The 14,386-nt window shown below is 34.8% G+C and overlaps 1 protein-coding gene across 1 annotated transcript in view; it reads right to left on the bottom strand.

Moving 5' to 3' along the window:
- Positions 1–14,386, bottom strand: part of LOC106457949 (cilia- and flagella-associated protein 44-like) — a 74,393-nt gene that overhangs the window by 52,450 nt on the left and 7,557 nt on the right. Inside the window, exons 4-7 of the mRNA XM_022384042.1 lie at positions 6,877–7,016; positions 5,372–5,551; positions 4,656–4,770; positions 3,107–3,271 (exon numbers count right to left, since the gene is read on the bottom strand). Coding sequence (XP_022239750.1) covers positions 3,107–3,271; positions 4,656–4,770; positions 5,372–5,551; positions 6,877–7,016 — 600 coding nt within the window. The remainder of the gene's footprint in view (positions 1–3,106; positions 3,272–4,655; positions 4,771–5,371; positions 5,552–6,876; positions 7,017–14,386) is intronic.

Below are 14,386 nucleotides of genomic sequence, written 5' to 3'. Positions count from 1 at the left end.
CATCCCATTGACTTTGGCCACTTCTGCAGTCGTTAATCTGGGATCCATTTCGGTGCTCCTCTTGACAGTCCTTTTTGTCCTCTCCAATGGACCAGGATGACCCAGACGCTGCTCAGTTGTTTCCTTGCCGTGTTTCCTGAACTGCACGATGATTCTGTTGACTGTCGAAACTGGGATTCCCAAATTCTGCGAAATTTGCCACTGACTTATTCCACCATCTGCTTGACCAACTATCCTTCCTCTAACAAAATCTGACAAATCGAGAGAACCTTGAGTTCTAGGCATGTTGTAGCACAAGATAATTAGTGTGCGGACCATTTTAATTTATATAGTGCTCTGTGAACACAAATTAGTTAGCATAAATCAGTTAAATGACGAAAAATTAGGTGTCTATTTACTTGTGACCACTCAGTGTATGTATCACCAAAAGTCTTCAAATTTTACACAGACAAATAAACAACCTCCATTTCTTAAGAAAGCACTGTAAGTCAACAAAATAATTACAATAGTCTGAAATCTACTTAAACATCTGAAGTAACTCTTAAAGTTGGTCTCTTCTTCATTAGGGTGGTATGTCCTTGTGATTAGCACTTTGGACCAACAATTGAAAGGTTGCAGCTTCAAAGTTCACCCACATCTAGTCATTGTGTCCTTTAGCATGACATTTTAATCAAAAGTTTGCCTCTGTCTAAATCAGTTGTAAAATGGGCATCAATTAATAGCTGGGAAGTAATCTGCAATGGACTGGCATCCCATTCATGGAAATGCAAAAACATACTCATCTGCTTGTGTCACAGGAAGCCAAAGATAAGCACAACTAGCCCTATGTGCATTAAGATATAAAAAGGATTTAACTCTAAATTCCTCATCAAAGGTAAAATATGCTTCTGATAATGAAAAGACTACCCCCTAAAGTTTTTGGATTGTCATAAACGAGTTATCTAAAGTCTGTACAAATTGCAAGGAAATTTGACAAAATGCTATGTATAATAAAATAATACAAGCTGCAAATATTTACAGAATTGAAGAATATAAAGATCATAACAATTATTCAAGTGTAGAAATAACATTATAAACTACAAACAGAAGGACTTTGGTTTTACTTCTTGTAGTGTGTTGCAAAATGTTTTGAAATTTTTTGTTACATGGTATGTTATCAAGCACTTTTCATACTTAAAAACTCCCAAAAAACACAAAATTCAGAATGCAGAAAACAGAATGTGGTAACCAGCTATCTTATAATGAACTCCTCCATATTTACTTAGATTTCAAAAAACCCAATTCTTAAATTTATTGAGTGATATTTCAGAACCTGTAAGTCCTGTGACCAGCCTTCCATGGGTGAAACTATAATATAGGATGGAAGTATGCCAAATTCCTAGAATTCCTCTTTGTGATTGGCCAAGCTATAGTGAAAATGTGAAGTGTTACAATATTCTGGTGTTTTCAAAGACATGTGTTTTAACATCCTTTCACAATATATTGCATGAGCAGAACAGGTATTATCTACGTGAAGATAACAAAGGAACAAAGGCAGTTAGAACGAAATCAGCTTAATGGATTTCTCACCCATGCATTATGTGAAAGCTGCACACATATACAGAACATGTGATAAATTCAGAATATATATACCATAATGTTAGAAGGAAATAGAAAAACATGATATGTTTATATGCCACAATGCTATCTACTTATATTGATTTCAATGTTTTAGAAGATTGTTTATTGCATCATTTCTTCCAACAAAGTGTCCTAGCACATAACATAAGGTTATATGTTGATTTTAGAAGTGTGAAGACAGTAACTTGCATTTATGCCTTCCCTTTACCACAAATGAACCTTATACTGCTTTTAGCATGAAAAATGGTTTGTATGAATTCTGAATCATGACATTCTACTTGTGTACCATTCCTGCCATTTTGGGGAAGCTAATGGAACTTATGCTTAAAGGATTGCAATAGGAGAGATGCCTGGTCTATGCTGACAATGTTTTGTCACTCCTATGAGTCTACAGTTGAAAACCTGAAAATGGTATTCCTGTGGATAAATAAAGCAGGCTTGAAAGTGACATCAGGAAAGTGCTTGCTTATGGAGGGAGAAAGAAGGAGTCTCTACGGTCCTGGCTAAAATAGCTGCAGTAAGAGATTGGCTTCAAACTGTGACCAAGCAAGAAATCCACATCTTCCTTGGTTTCTCATCATATTACTAATGATTTATAGCCAACTTCTCCAATATAGTTGCATCACTGTCTGCTGTCAAGAAAGTTGAGACAATCATTAGATAGAACAAGAAATGTTACCAAGCATTCAGATCCCTAAAGCCTCCTTTCTGTGGATACTACAGTGTTGGCTTATCCATGTAAAAACAACAATTTCCTGTTAGACACTGCCACCAGTTATGACAAAATTGGGACAATTTTATTTCAGTTTCAGAATGCAGTAGAATGACTAATCATGTACACTTATGGCTTCCAAACTTAGATTCGTAAAATGGAGATAGAACTGTTTGCAGATGTTGTCTTTATAAAACACTTCTAACACTACTTGTAAGGTAGGAGGTTCAGTATCTGAGTGAACCATGCCTCACTGAAGTGACTAATGAATTAAAAAAACTGAAAACAATGACAGCATGTTGAAAAACAATGTTGCAAGAGTATAACTTTGTCATAAGGAAACACGAATAAACTATCTTCTCCGATCATGGAATTTCACGACTCTGGACAGTGTGTGGGAGTTGAAATCATAGCCATTTTCACCATTGCTATGGTAAACTATGAAGTATCAGATTTCTCTGGTGGATGGATGTCACAATTAATACTTCATGAGCTCTTGGAATAGCAAATGAAGGATTAAAATGACTTATCACGTTGTTTATTTTCATATGTAAATACACTATAATAGATAAAATGAGCCAGATCTCAGTTTTTATATAATAATTGCAATTTTCTTTTCAAGTTTTATACATGTTGATTTAAATTTTTAATGCACTGTATGCAAATTATTAATATGTATAATTTTCTAAAGTCATCATAAAAAAGTTTAATATTTTTAATAACAACCAAATCATTTCTTGCATATAATAGCTGGACCTTATACTATTGTCTCACTTTTATCCAGCCATCAGATCCTATGGTATACAGTTCACCTTCTTCCAGTAGAACCTGGTATATGATACCATTATGACAAGGTTTTCCATTTTTCTGACGAATCTGAGCCTTAATCAAAGCTCCATCCCATAACAATAATAATCCAGATTCTGATCCAGATATAACCTACATAGAAGAAAATCAAGTCATTAAATTATCTTTTGAGAGAATTCATGACATTATATGAAAATCATCCTTATATACTCATATTTACCTTTGACTCTTTAGTATTATCAAATGTTTCTTAATATGTCTTGGACTTTTCAACTAGTTTTTTTATATTTGACTTTATATATTTACTGTTTCTACCTACCAACCCCCCTCGATACAGCTGTGACCATGGGTGTCAGCAGGAAGGGCAGATGCCCTCCCTGTCCAATGAGAAACATAATAATTTTTTTTATTCATTCAGCACATGTATATGAATTTACAAGTTTTTTATTCACTTCACAATTTCACACAAGTGTTATTAATTTTAACATTCTTGTGACCTGGATAGCTGATACCATACCTCTTTCCAAGCTGATGGGAGACTGAATCTCACCCAATACCAGAGTACTCAAGAATATGTCTGAGGAATTTTTCTTATATATCTTCATTAAATATGAGATTTTATGGTCCCAATTTTTAATATCAATTCTGTTTGACCCAATTTTCTCCAGTCTCCAAAACATGATTTAATGTACTCTCAGTGATAATACTCATGACGTTTGTTTTCTAACATTTTCTTATTTTTTCTATGTTTGTGCTAGTGATGATTATTCTTTCACTTTGGTGAATAAATTCTGTGCAACATAAGCTTTTTTTGCAAATATAACCAAGTTTTTCTCACAATCAGGAAACTCCACATAATTTACTTTCTAATGTTTCTTTTTATATATATATTTTGGACAGTAATAATTCTTTTTTTATTTCTGTGAAAGATATATTGCAACAGAAACTCTTAGGCAAAGTAACACCTAAGGTTAAATTCTGTACAAGACCTTGACTAGATTTAAGACGTTTCAAGACAGAGCTTAAATGAATCTAAAAATTTTTCAACTATGAAATATATATATATATTATAGGAGGGTTAAATATATAGTTTTTGCATACTACATAGTCAGTTATAATGCAACAAACGTCTGCTTACAGAGAAGGAACCAGTTAACTTATACAGGAAAACACCTCCTGAGTATTATAAAACCCTATTTTGCCAGTAACTACATTGACTAAATACTTATCATATATATATATATATACTTAACAATGTAAAAGTTTCTTATAACCCATTTAATATTCACCTTTTCATCAGGTAATTTAATATAGCAATGAATATTTGATATTTCAGTTTTTGCAACAAACTTCTGTTTACAGAGAAGGAACTAGTTAACTCACAAAGGAGCATGACTCTTGGGTATGTATAAAACTATATTTTGCCAGTAACTACATTGATTAAATTCATATTATATAGACATATTATATATAGTTAAAAATATAAACATTTTTAGTCAGCCCATTTGATTGTCACCTTTCCATCAGGTAATTCAATGTAACCGTGAATATCTGATATTTCAGCTTTTCCAAACCTTCCTACTTCTCCATGTAGTTTCAATCCTGTAAAGGTTTGTGCCATTTTCCAAAACCTAAAATAATTCAGATGACCAAATGTTTGAGGATAGTAATTAAACAAGAATAATAGAACTTGTAACAAAAATGAATTTTATTAACAATACTTATTTCCATAACCATTTTAAATGTCAAATATGTGTATAGACACAATAGATTAAATATTAATGTACATTTCAACCCTTTGGATTAAAATCAACTACGTTCAGCAGTGTCACTCCTCATGAAAGTTTAAACTAAATACATCTATCATACAGAAAAAAAAACAATACAAGATCCAATGATAACAACAATATTTCTTGGCAGAAAACAACAAGGAACAAAAAAGATGGGAATTATGCAATATCCCACTGAGTTTGTAAAAACCAATAAAAAGGTTATAAATGTAAAAATTTAAATACTTCAGGAACCACAGATAACATATAGGAAATAAATAAATGGCTCAATGCAGCCTTGTGTATTGCAACAGTACATACAAAAATAATCAATATTTCTGAGTATATATTTTAAGATATCAGAACACAAAACTCAGTTATTTCAAAATTAAAAATTTTTTAATTTAACACAACAGGTTTTAATTGCAGGCTGTCAAAAAAAAAGCCATTTCATAAATCTTACTTTATGTGTCCCATTCCACTGGTGGTAAGCTGACCTTGAAGGAATGGACTAAATGTTACTCTGTAGACATCCTGTGAGTAAGCTTTTGTTCTTAATAAAATTGACTCCTTCTTCCACTGCCATATGGTTAATAAATAATCTGGTTCTCCTCCAATTGAAGCAAGTAGATCTCCTTCAGGGCTTCAGGGAAATACGTTATATCAAATATAAAGAATGAATTCATCATAGAGAGAGAGAATGAAAAAGTGTGTTGTTTACCTTTTCCATACTTTTACTAAATATTAAATCTATTGTAGTATCTACGATTTAGATTAATAATGGCACATGAATAATCTCTACCTGCATAATGATTGAGAGGTGTAAAGATATATTTGGATAGGATGTTTACACAAGACCAAATGCAGAAGAAATAAATAAGTCTAATGAACACAACTAAATGCAAATTATTTGCTATTCCATTATTGTCTTACACATCTTTCACATTAATAACAGTGAAATTAAAGCAAATTAAAACTAAAATGAACTTTAAAACATTCTCTCTACATCTGATCAACCACAAATAGGATTGCAAGAATCTAGATGTATTTCCATTCCATGTGACAGTCGTATGGCAGTCCAACTTTCACAAGTTATGTAGAACACAACTATCCCATGATGCGGTAGTTAGCTTCCATGATCAGAACATGCTACAGAAGATAAAACTTGTGCCTGAATTTAGTACATGGCATTGAGGGAATTTAGTAAGTTACAAAACAGAACTAAGATTAATTTCATAGTTTTTGTAGATATGAAGTATATGCCGTGGAACAGTAAAATATGTAGCATTGGCATACTACACTATCACAATGTTCAAACATAAGAAATATAGTTAAAAACTCACCATGACAAGCATATAGCATCTAATACTTGGAAAATTTTCACAAAATTCAGTGTCAGACACATATTATTTTGAAATTGAATGATACAACTTTTTAATAACTTTGAGTTTATGTTATGCAATATTAATAAACAGATGACAAGCATATGAATACTAACTTGAACAATAAGTTTCACAGCTGAAAGACAACACTGTTACAAATCAATTGTATATCTCTTTAAAGGGATATACAGAAGAATGGCATAAGTATTATTCATTTGAGGCATTACAGAAAATACCCTAAACTGCTCCTCTGGCATATGCATTAAGTGCTGAAGAATGAGAAACATTGAAAGTGCTCTTAAATGACTCAATCTTTCAGTCTGACTTGCACCCATGGTTTTAAATTAATATATAAAGGAGTAGATACAATATACTCAATATAAAATATTACACTCATACAAATTAGTTAAATTTTGATATATCATTTTATGCTTTGCAATCCATTAGTTACCTATGGCTGATACTACCCTGAAAATTGTGTATGTTGCATGATGCAAACACACAAACCTTTAAAAATTTCATCCTCAACTTGTCAAAAGGGTCTCTAGCTTAAAGTCATAAGAATAATAATGTAAAACACTCATACCTAAAATCAACAAAGGCATAAGATTTGCTGGTTCCACCTGTAAGAATCTTGAAAATATTTAATGATGGAAAATCAAAAATCGCTATTGGTGGATTCTTTCCCTTTTCAGCCACAGCAAAGAAAGAATGATTGGGATGAACCTATAGGAGAATGAAAATATTATTTACTTAATCTGAATACTACAAAGATTTGTCAGTATTTTAGTCATATATGAAGTTGTATATATATATGAAGATGTAAATCTGGCCATGGAGGAGGAAACATGACCCCTGCTGATGTGTGGGTTCTGTTCAACTAACAACAGAAATCATCTACAAGGGAAGAGGATCCATTTATCATGAAGGACCTATTGAAAAAAAAACACATATGGGCCCTGCCAAGGAGTATGAGAGGGGTCGTAGAGGACCACATCCCAAAAAGTGATAGAACCTCACGAGCTGTAAGTAAGGGAACAGACAGGGCTTTCCAAACAACCTGATCCATAGAATGGAGCCAGAGAGGAAAAGGTTGGGCCCAACTGACATGGGTGTTGAAGAAAAGGTATTGGGTAGGACAAAGGAAAGACTTTTCAAATTTGACCAACCAGCCCACCTGCGCAGCTTTGGTCAGGAGCTGATGAGTGTGACAGGCCGATTCCCATTTGGAATGAACAAGAAGAAGCCAGCCGTCCATATAAACATGGAAGTGCAACCCCATGGCATGAATATGTCGAGCAAAGGAGTGGACCACACGACAAAACATGCATGTTACTGAGGCTAGGCCAAAAGGTAAGGCAAGAAATTGGTACACAACCCCCCGGACAAACTGAAGATATGGACAGGAAGCTCAATCACAGGAATGTGTAGATAAATACTGGAACTGTTCACCTTGGTTATCGAAAGACCTGGAGAAAATGCCCATAGAAGAGAAAGGTATGTCTCCATGGTAAAGTGAGGAGTATGAACATACTGATTGAGACGAGATAAATCGATGTCAGCACGCCAGTCCCCAGTCTTCTTGGGAACCACAAACAGGTGGGTGTAAAACCCCTGTGAACCTGGTGAGCTGGTTCAATAGCCTGTTGTGAGATGAGGTCCTGAACTGCCTCTGACAGATGCTGATGTATTGAGGAATCCTGAGGAGAAGGGAAAAGAAAGGGAACATTGGATAATGGAGGAAGAGAGAGAAAGGGGATAACGAATCCCTCCAGGAGCACCTGGTAAACCCAGACATCGGCGAGAAAAGGTCCTCACAGATGAGCAAAATTCAATAGACAAGCCCCCACTGGGCCTGAACAGATCACATAGTCACAGGTACTGCTGTTGGTGGATTGTGCATCATTGAGTAAATCGTCAAACCATGGCACTGCAGGAGGGTGGGACAGGGAGAGGTTGGGAAGGGGGAGGTAAGGGGACAGAAATCGGTACTGTGCTAGGTCCTGACTGCGACAAACGAGTTACCAAGTCAGTAAGGATAGAATGTTGATGGGCTGAGGCCACCCATGACTCCAAAGCCTAAGTAACTGAGTCAAACACATAACACTGCAAGAACGACATCATGCTGAAGTCCACCAGATAAGGAGCCTGGAGATGAGTCCGAGCCAAAACTGCATCACAGCCCAATAGGTCCCAACAGCAAACAAACCACATTTGAAGTGCGAGAAACAAAGACGACAAACAAGCCAATGCAGAAGCAAGGATGAAGAGAATTTCAGCAGAAAACCCCCTCAGGGTTCCTGTGAGGAGCCTCTGACAAAAGGTGAAGGGAAGAAAGGTACCTTAACATGGTTGTGAGAGTGAAATGATCACGAGAAAATTGGGCTTGGGTAAGTTGGACAGGGTAATCTGGGTTTGCCCCCAAACAGGTAGAACCAACCCCAACAACTGTTGGTAGAGAAAAGGAAAGTCTGTCCAATAATAAGCAAGTGCAGACTGATCCAAAGTCCTTGGGGGACTAGGCATACTAATGTCCTCCCACAGTTGAGAGGCAAGTCAATCCGCATGAACCCTAATATCGTGGGGATGGGGGAAAGACTAAATAGGGTCAGGAAGTTTCACGTAAGAGGGAAGGTTTAGGGTCATAGGAGACAGGTGTAAGAGACAAAACATCACATACCTGAGAGATAAAGTATGAAAAGACCAATGATGGACGAGCCAAATCATCAGGTAGTGAACAGGAATCTTGTGAGCGAAGGGAGAGTACCTTATTGGAATTAATGTTAAGCACAGATGTATTTCACACCAATTCACTTATACTTTTGATTGTGAAATGGTTTCAAAATAGTATACTATAATATATGGTTATCAAATTTCTATCTAATAAAATAAAAATTCAAATTAATAACTTTTTATTAAAGAGTTTAAATTAATTTCCAAAAGGCACCTGCCTATGAAATACTAAAAGCCTTTCCTTTCTGTCACCAATCACCACTTTTCCTTCTGAATGTCCTTGACACAATACAGATCATACATCAACTTACTTAGAGTTCTCCCACATGACTTATTTCAGATGCATCAGGATAAAGTATACGAGCTTTGCTTTCTTGCCATAATCCAGATTTTTTTAGTTGTTGTCATGATGGAAAACAACATATATCCTGGTTATGGAGAAGTAGGTGGGAATATATTTCAGAAGTAAGTGCATGTTCAGAATTCATCTTAATTCAAAAAACTTATAATTGATATTAGATAGACTTACTTCTGAAATACTAAAAGCCAGTTTACCCACATTGAGATGGAGGAGGGAACTGGAGAGAGAGAGAGAGTCATAAGGCTCACTGATTCACCAGAAACTAGACTCTTAGGCAGGAAGATAACCTGACCCACTACAAATGGCATATATGATCAAGCAGAGTTAGAGTAGTAGAGCCCAGAACCAGTATAAAAATCAGTGGACTGGATTTTTGGGAGAATCAAGTGGAACAGACCAGTATCATAAAGAGCCATTAAAAAGAAAGGCATTATTCTTATCAGGGGACTTTATTACCCTGGACAACCTTCAAATAACACAAGTAACATATAAAGGAGGCTTGGGTTGTAGGTAAGTACCTGTGGAACCATGTATATTCTCATTTAAGGTTACATGTCGTGGCACAACAGATATGCAGGATCACAGTGCAATGTGTTGTCCTGTACTTCTTGTAGAAGATTCTGAGAGAAGGCAACCAGTAATAACTAATAAATGGAAGTGTTCATGGGCCTAAGGCTCCTTACATCCAAGAAGATTTGCCAAGTCATTAAACTGGTGGACACTCTGGGAGAATTGAAGAGACCCAGGCAGATTGGAGAATAGGCTCAACAACACTAGGGCAATGGCATTTAAATGCCAAATAAAGTTAAGAAAAGAAAAAAAAATTGTAAATTGATTCCCATCCTAGTCAGAGTTGTGAGACATCATACAGAGAATGAGCAACTCATCTCTGATGTCTCGAATGCTACACAAGGATAAGCATGCAGAGTTGTGTGGGGAAAGTACCTGCTGATGCATCATCAGCCACCAGATGGCATCCTCTGTTCTCTTCCACAGGGCATCACCCTCTCATGGAGTGCCAGTGAAGAGAGTGGTATATTATCTAGGACAATTGCAGAAGTATATGTAGCATGCAAGAGTCTCAACTGGATAAATCCATTCAAACATGGAGTCTCATACTATAAAGAAGAAACTGTGACTTTTCTATTTTATTTTATAGACTCCTCAACCCCAGACACCCCCATACTTGTTAAAAAGGTGGTGTGATGATACCTGTGTTACTATACAAAATGTAGATGTGGACTCAAGTAGTAGATAAGCAGGTAACAAAGAAGAACTTACCTATTAGGGTTTTCATCTGGTTTAAATTATTACAATCTTAGGTAGTCAGAATCACAAAGTGGAAGAGACAGCAGTATGATATAAAATACAATTTTAAGCATGCATCTGGATTCATCCATGTGCCAGCCTGCAGAATATGATATAAAGGGTACTAAGGCCAGGACACAAAAGACATTGCCAAATGGTGAATGTGATTAGACTTATCATGAAATTCACTTTTAAAATGTTTGGAAACATCACAGTAAGCAAGACAGATTAATCTCACACAGTAGCCAAAGCAAGATTCCAGGAAGTTGAGTCATCATAAGGTATGAGCAAACTTTTCTGAGACCCCACAAGATTCAGTATGTGCAAGATAACCAAAAACAGCCTTGACAGGACATAAAAAAAGAGTTCCTTTGAACAAGAATTAAGATTAGTCAAGATTAGAAATAGTGGTTACCTTATCTTGCAACTCAAGTTTTATGTACAAAGGCTCAATTTGTATATAAAGTCTTCCAAGAAAATAAAATAAATGAAGCATTGAAGGCAAAAATATCAAAACGTTATCTTCCTGATGCAAGCAATAAAATAAATTAGGGTTGAAAAGATGAATAAGCCAAGAAACATCAGACTAAACCCAAGTCACAGATAGGACAATGTCTAGGAAAGGCTCAGAAGAGGTCTTTGAACAATGGAGACAAAAAGAGAGCTTATTGACTCCTACAACAATTGAAGTTAATAGATAAAACAGCTCTGAAAAAAGCTGATTATCTAAAACAAAAATTGTGTGGTTCCAAGTACACCTTGAAAAAAAAAGGTAGTTAGGTCAGAATTTTTTTCCTGAGACATATATATTACATATTTTGATAAATATACGCCTTTCAAGAAAAATGAAGAATCAAAAAAATCATCTGGCCTAAACTGACAAGTAAGCACATGATTTATAAATACTTTTGCCTATTTGCCAATTTATGTTTAACAAGATATGTAGATAGAAACTAACCACACACCATACCTGACAGGGATATGTTGTAGCTTTTGGTGTTTGATGAACTGGTATTCAAGCAATAGAAATGCAAGTTTAGAACATATTTCATATAATTTCATAAAAATATTTCATAAGCCTCCAGCTTGTATAAATTGGGGGGGGGGGGGTTCTCTGTATCTACAACAGTAAGCTTTGCTTCCTGGTGGAACAGATTTCTAGAAGGAGGAATAACTAGTGGTCCTAAAAATAATTTCATGTTCACATATGTTCGTATCAATCATAAATTTGTGAATTGGATCTCCAGTATGCTTACTTAAACTCTAACCAAATTACAAAGGTTAGGTCTGAATAAAACCATGTTGGTCATAAAAGCTGAAATGAGATTTAAAAGGACTTTTTTTTTTTCACTGCATACTAATGGTCACAAAAGAAACTACATTTTTAGCAGAGGTTTTATAAAATGAAACTAGAAATTTTTAAATAGAAGTAGAAGAAAATGTTGAAACATGAATGACTTGAATAAAAAACACAAATGTTCTAAAGCTGAAAGAAAATTATGATTGCACTGTGTCTTTTATACTAAAAATGTTCCAATTCAGTTGTGACATACTTTTCATGTATTATATATTGTAAAATTATTTGTGGTAAAAATTTATTTTGAAATTTCCTAAAAGAAAATGTATTTTCCAACACTCAATGTTTCATCAGAATATTGTTAGTTTTCTTTTTCTTTCCATCAAGTACTTACTATTTTGACTTCCTTTACCATATGACCTGTGAATTACTGGAATTTTTTCAGACTTAGAAAAGTCATTACAAATTGGTAAGGCTGACTTATATTTTTTCCTTTAGTCCAGAGTCCACTACTGCTTTGATATCTCTACAGTGGGTGTAAATATCCAGTCACTCTACATTGCCACAATGGAATGTTAATTCTATTGTCACGGCAAAAAAGAGTTTTTCATTAACTTTGATTCTGTCCTTCATAGGATGGTGTGGCAAAAATAATGGTGTGACAAAAGAATATGTATATTCATTATGTTTGATGCTAGACACACTTGTTTTTTTTTGTTCCAACAGGCACTGCTTGAAATAAATAATACAAGGTATTCTGCTCTCTGTGTATTCCACTACTACAGTTGTGTGTTCTATAGTATATAGAGGTTATTCATACAATTATGATGCTGATGGTGAAACCAGCAGTTAATGAAGACTACAAGTTATATATTTATTCTGTCTAAAAGAATTAGGAAGCCAAGAATATTTAATAACTTTGATGAGTAAAAAAATCTCAAAACAAGACAAATTATTGTACATAAGGCAGAAAAGTGATGAATGGTATTTTGGATATACAAGACTGTTTAGTGTAAGAGTTACTATTTAGTTAATTTAATGATTTAATATTTAATGGTTATTTAGTTTTCATAACAAGAGTGTTAAAAGTTAATTATTTTAAAAGTGATAGTTGTGACTAGTTTCATTGCCTAACTCGGTAATGAGTCGTACGTTGTGTATGTAGATTAATTGTTGTACTAGGCTTTAGTAATATTGTTAATATCATCTTACTTGAAGCTTCTAAGTTTTTCTAGTTACATGTAATATTATTGCTACTAGAGGGCTAGATATTTCCAGATTTTTCTGTCACATGTTATGAATACGTGCAGATACAGGGATGAAGTCAAGAAAGTAAGTTAAGTGAGAGTTAATTAGACAGATCTAGACTGAGTGATTGGCAGGTTAGCCATGATGGGCAATTTTTAAAGAAGTCAGAAAATGTTAAGTTAGTGAAATTGAAGTTAGACTGAGTGATTGTTAGTTTAGCAATAATGTGCAATATCTAAAGTGAGTTTCACAGTGGTATTGTTATAATAGAGATAAAGGAGAATAAGTTGTTTTGTCAAAGGGTTTTCTAAAGTAATTGAACCCGCCTGTGTGGACTTTAATGAAAAGGAGACAATTATTTGAAGTTCTGAATACAACTGAGGTAACCAATGGGGTAATGTAAGTAAAATCTGTCGCAGATTGTGAGTAAGAAACAGAGAAGAGAATGCCAATCGAGAAAATGAGGATCGTTCTAGAATAGTAGAGGGAGCTAACTGCACCAGTATAGATGGTGCAGTACAATTGGTGGAAAGTAGTCACATGATCAGCACATGTTCTGAAATCGCTGGGGTATAAAAACTGGTGCACTGTAGTGAAATTTTTTAGCAATGCTTAGAGGGCAGACCAGGATCAAATAGCTTTGGGTGAGAGGAGGTAGTACCATTTCGTTATTAAAAACCTACAGTTGGATTTTACTTTAATATTGCAAGTAACTATGATTATTTCATTCACTAACAAATCAATATATATAAATATATTGATAGCCTAGAAATAATGTGGCATAAACTCCACAACTCCACAAGTGTTAAAAATGATTAAGGCAGTGAATGTCATGTATAGGTTCATCCCCAAATTGGTCAATCTTTTTCATGCTTTTTGAACCAATTCTGAATAACACAAGTGTAATGGATTGCTGAATTATCTTCTTGAGAGAACTCTTGTCCACATGGGTGGTAATGTAGCATTGTGGAATGGACAATATAAGCAACAATGTTCAGATACTTTCTCGATATTATACACCCATCTAAAGTACACAAAGGATCCAACCCCACATCATGCACCTCCTGTGGCCTACAGAATTGGTATTGTTACGTCTCCGTTTGTTAATTAATTTTCCGTAACTTCGTTTCGACGAAACTTTAGCGACAC

This window comes from Limulus polyphemus, unplaced genomic scaffold (assembly GCF_000517525.1).
Source record: "Limulus polyphemus unplaced genomic scaffold, Limulus_polyphemus-2.1.2 Scaffold395, whole genome shotgun sequence".
Lineage (NCBI taxonomy): Eukaryota > Metazoa > Arthropoda > Merostomata > Xiphosura > Limulidae > Limulus > Limulus polyphemus.
This window is presented reverse-complemented; position numbering and strand designations above follow the sequence as displayed.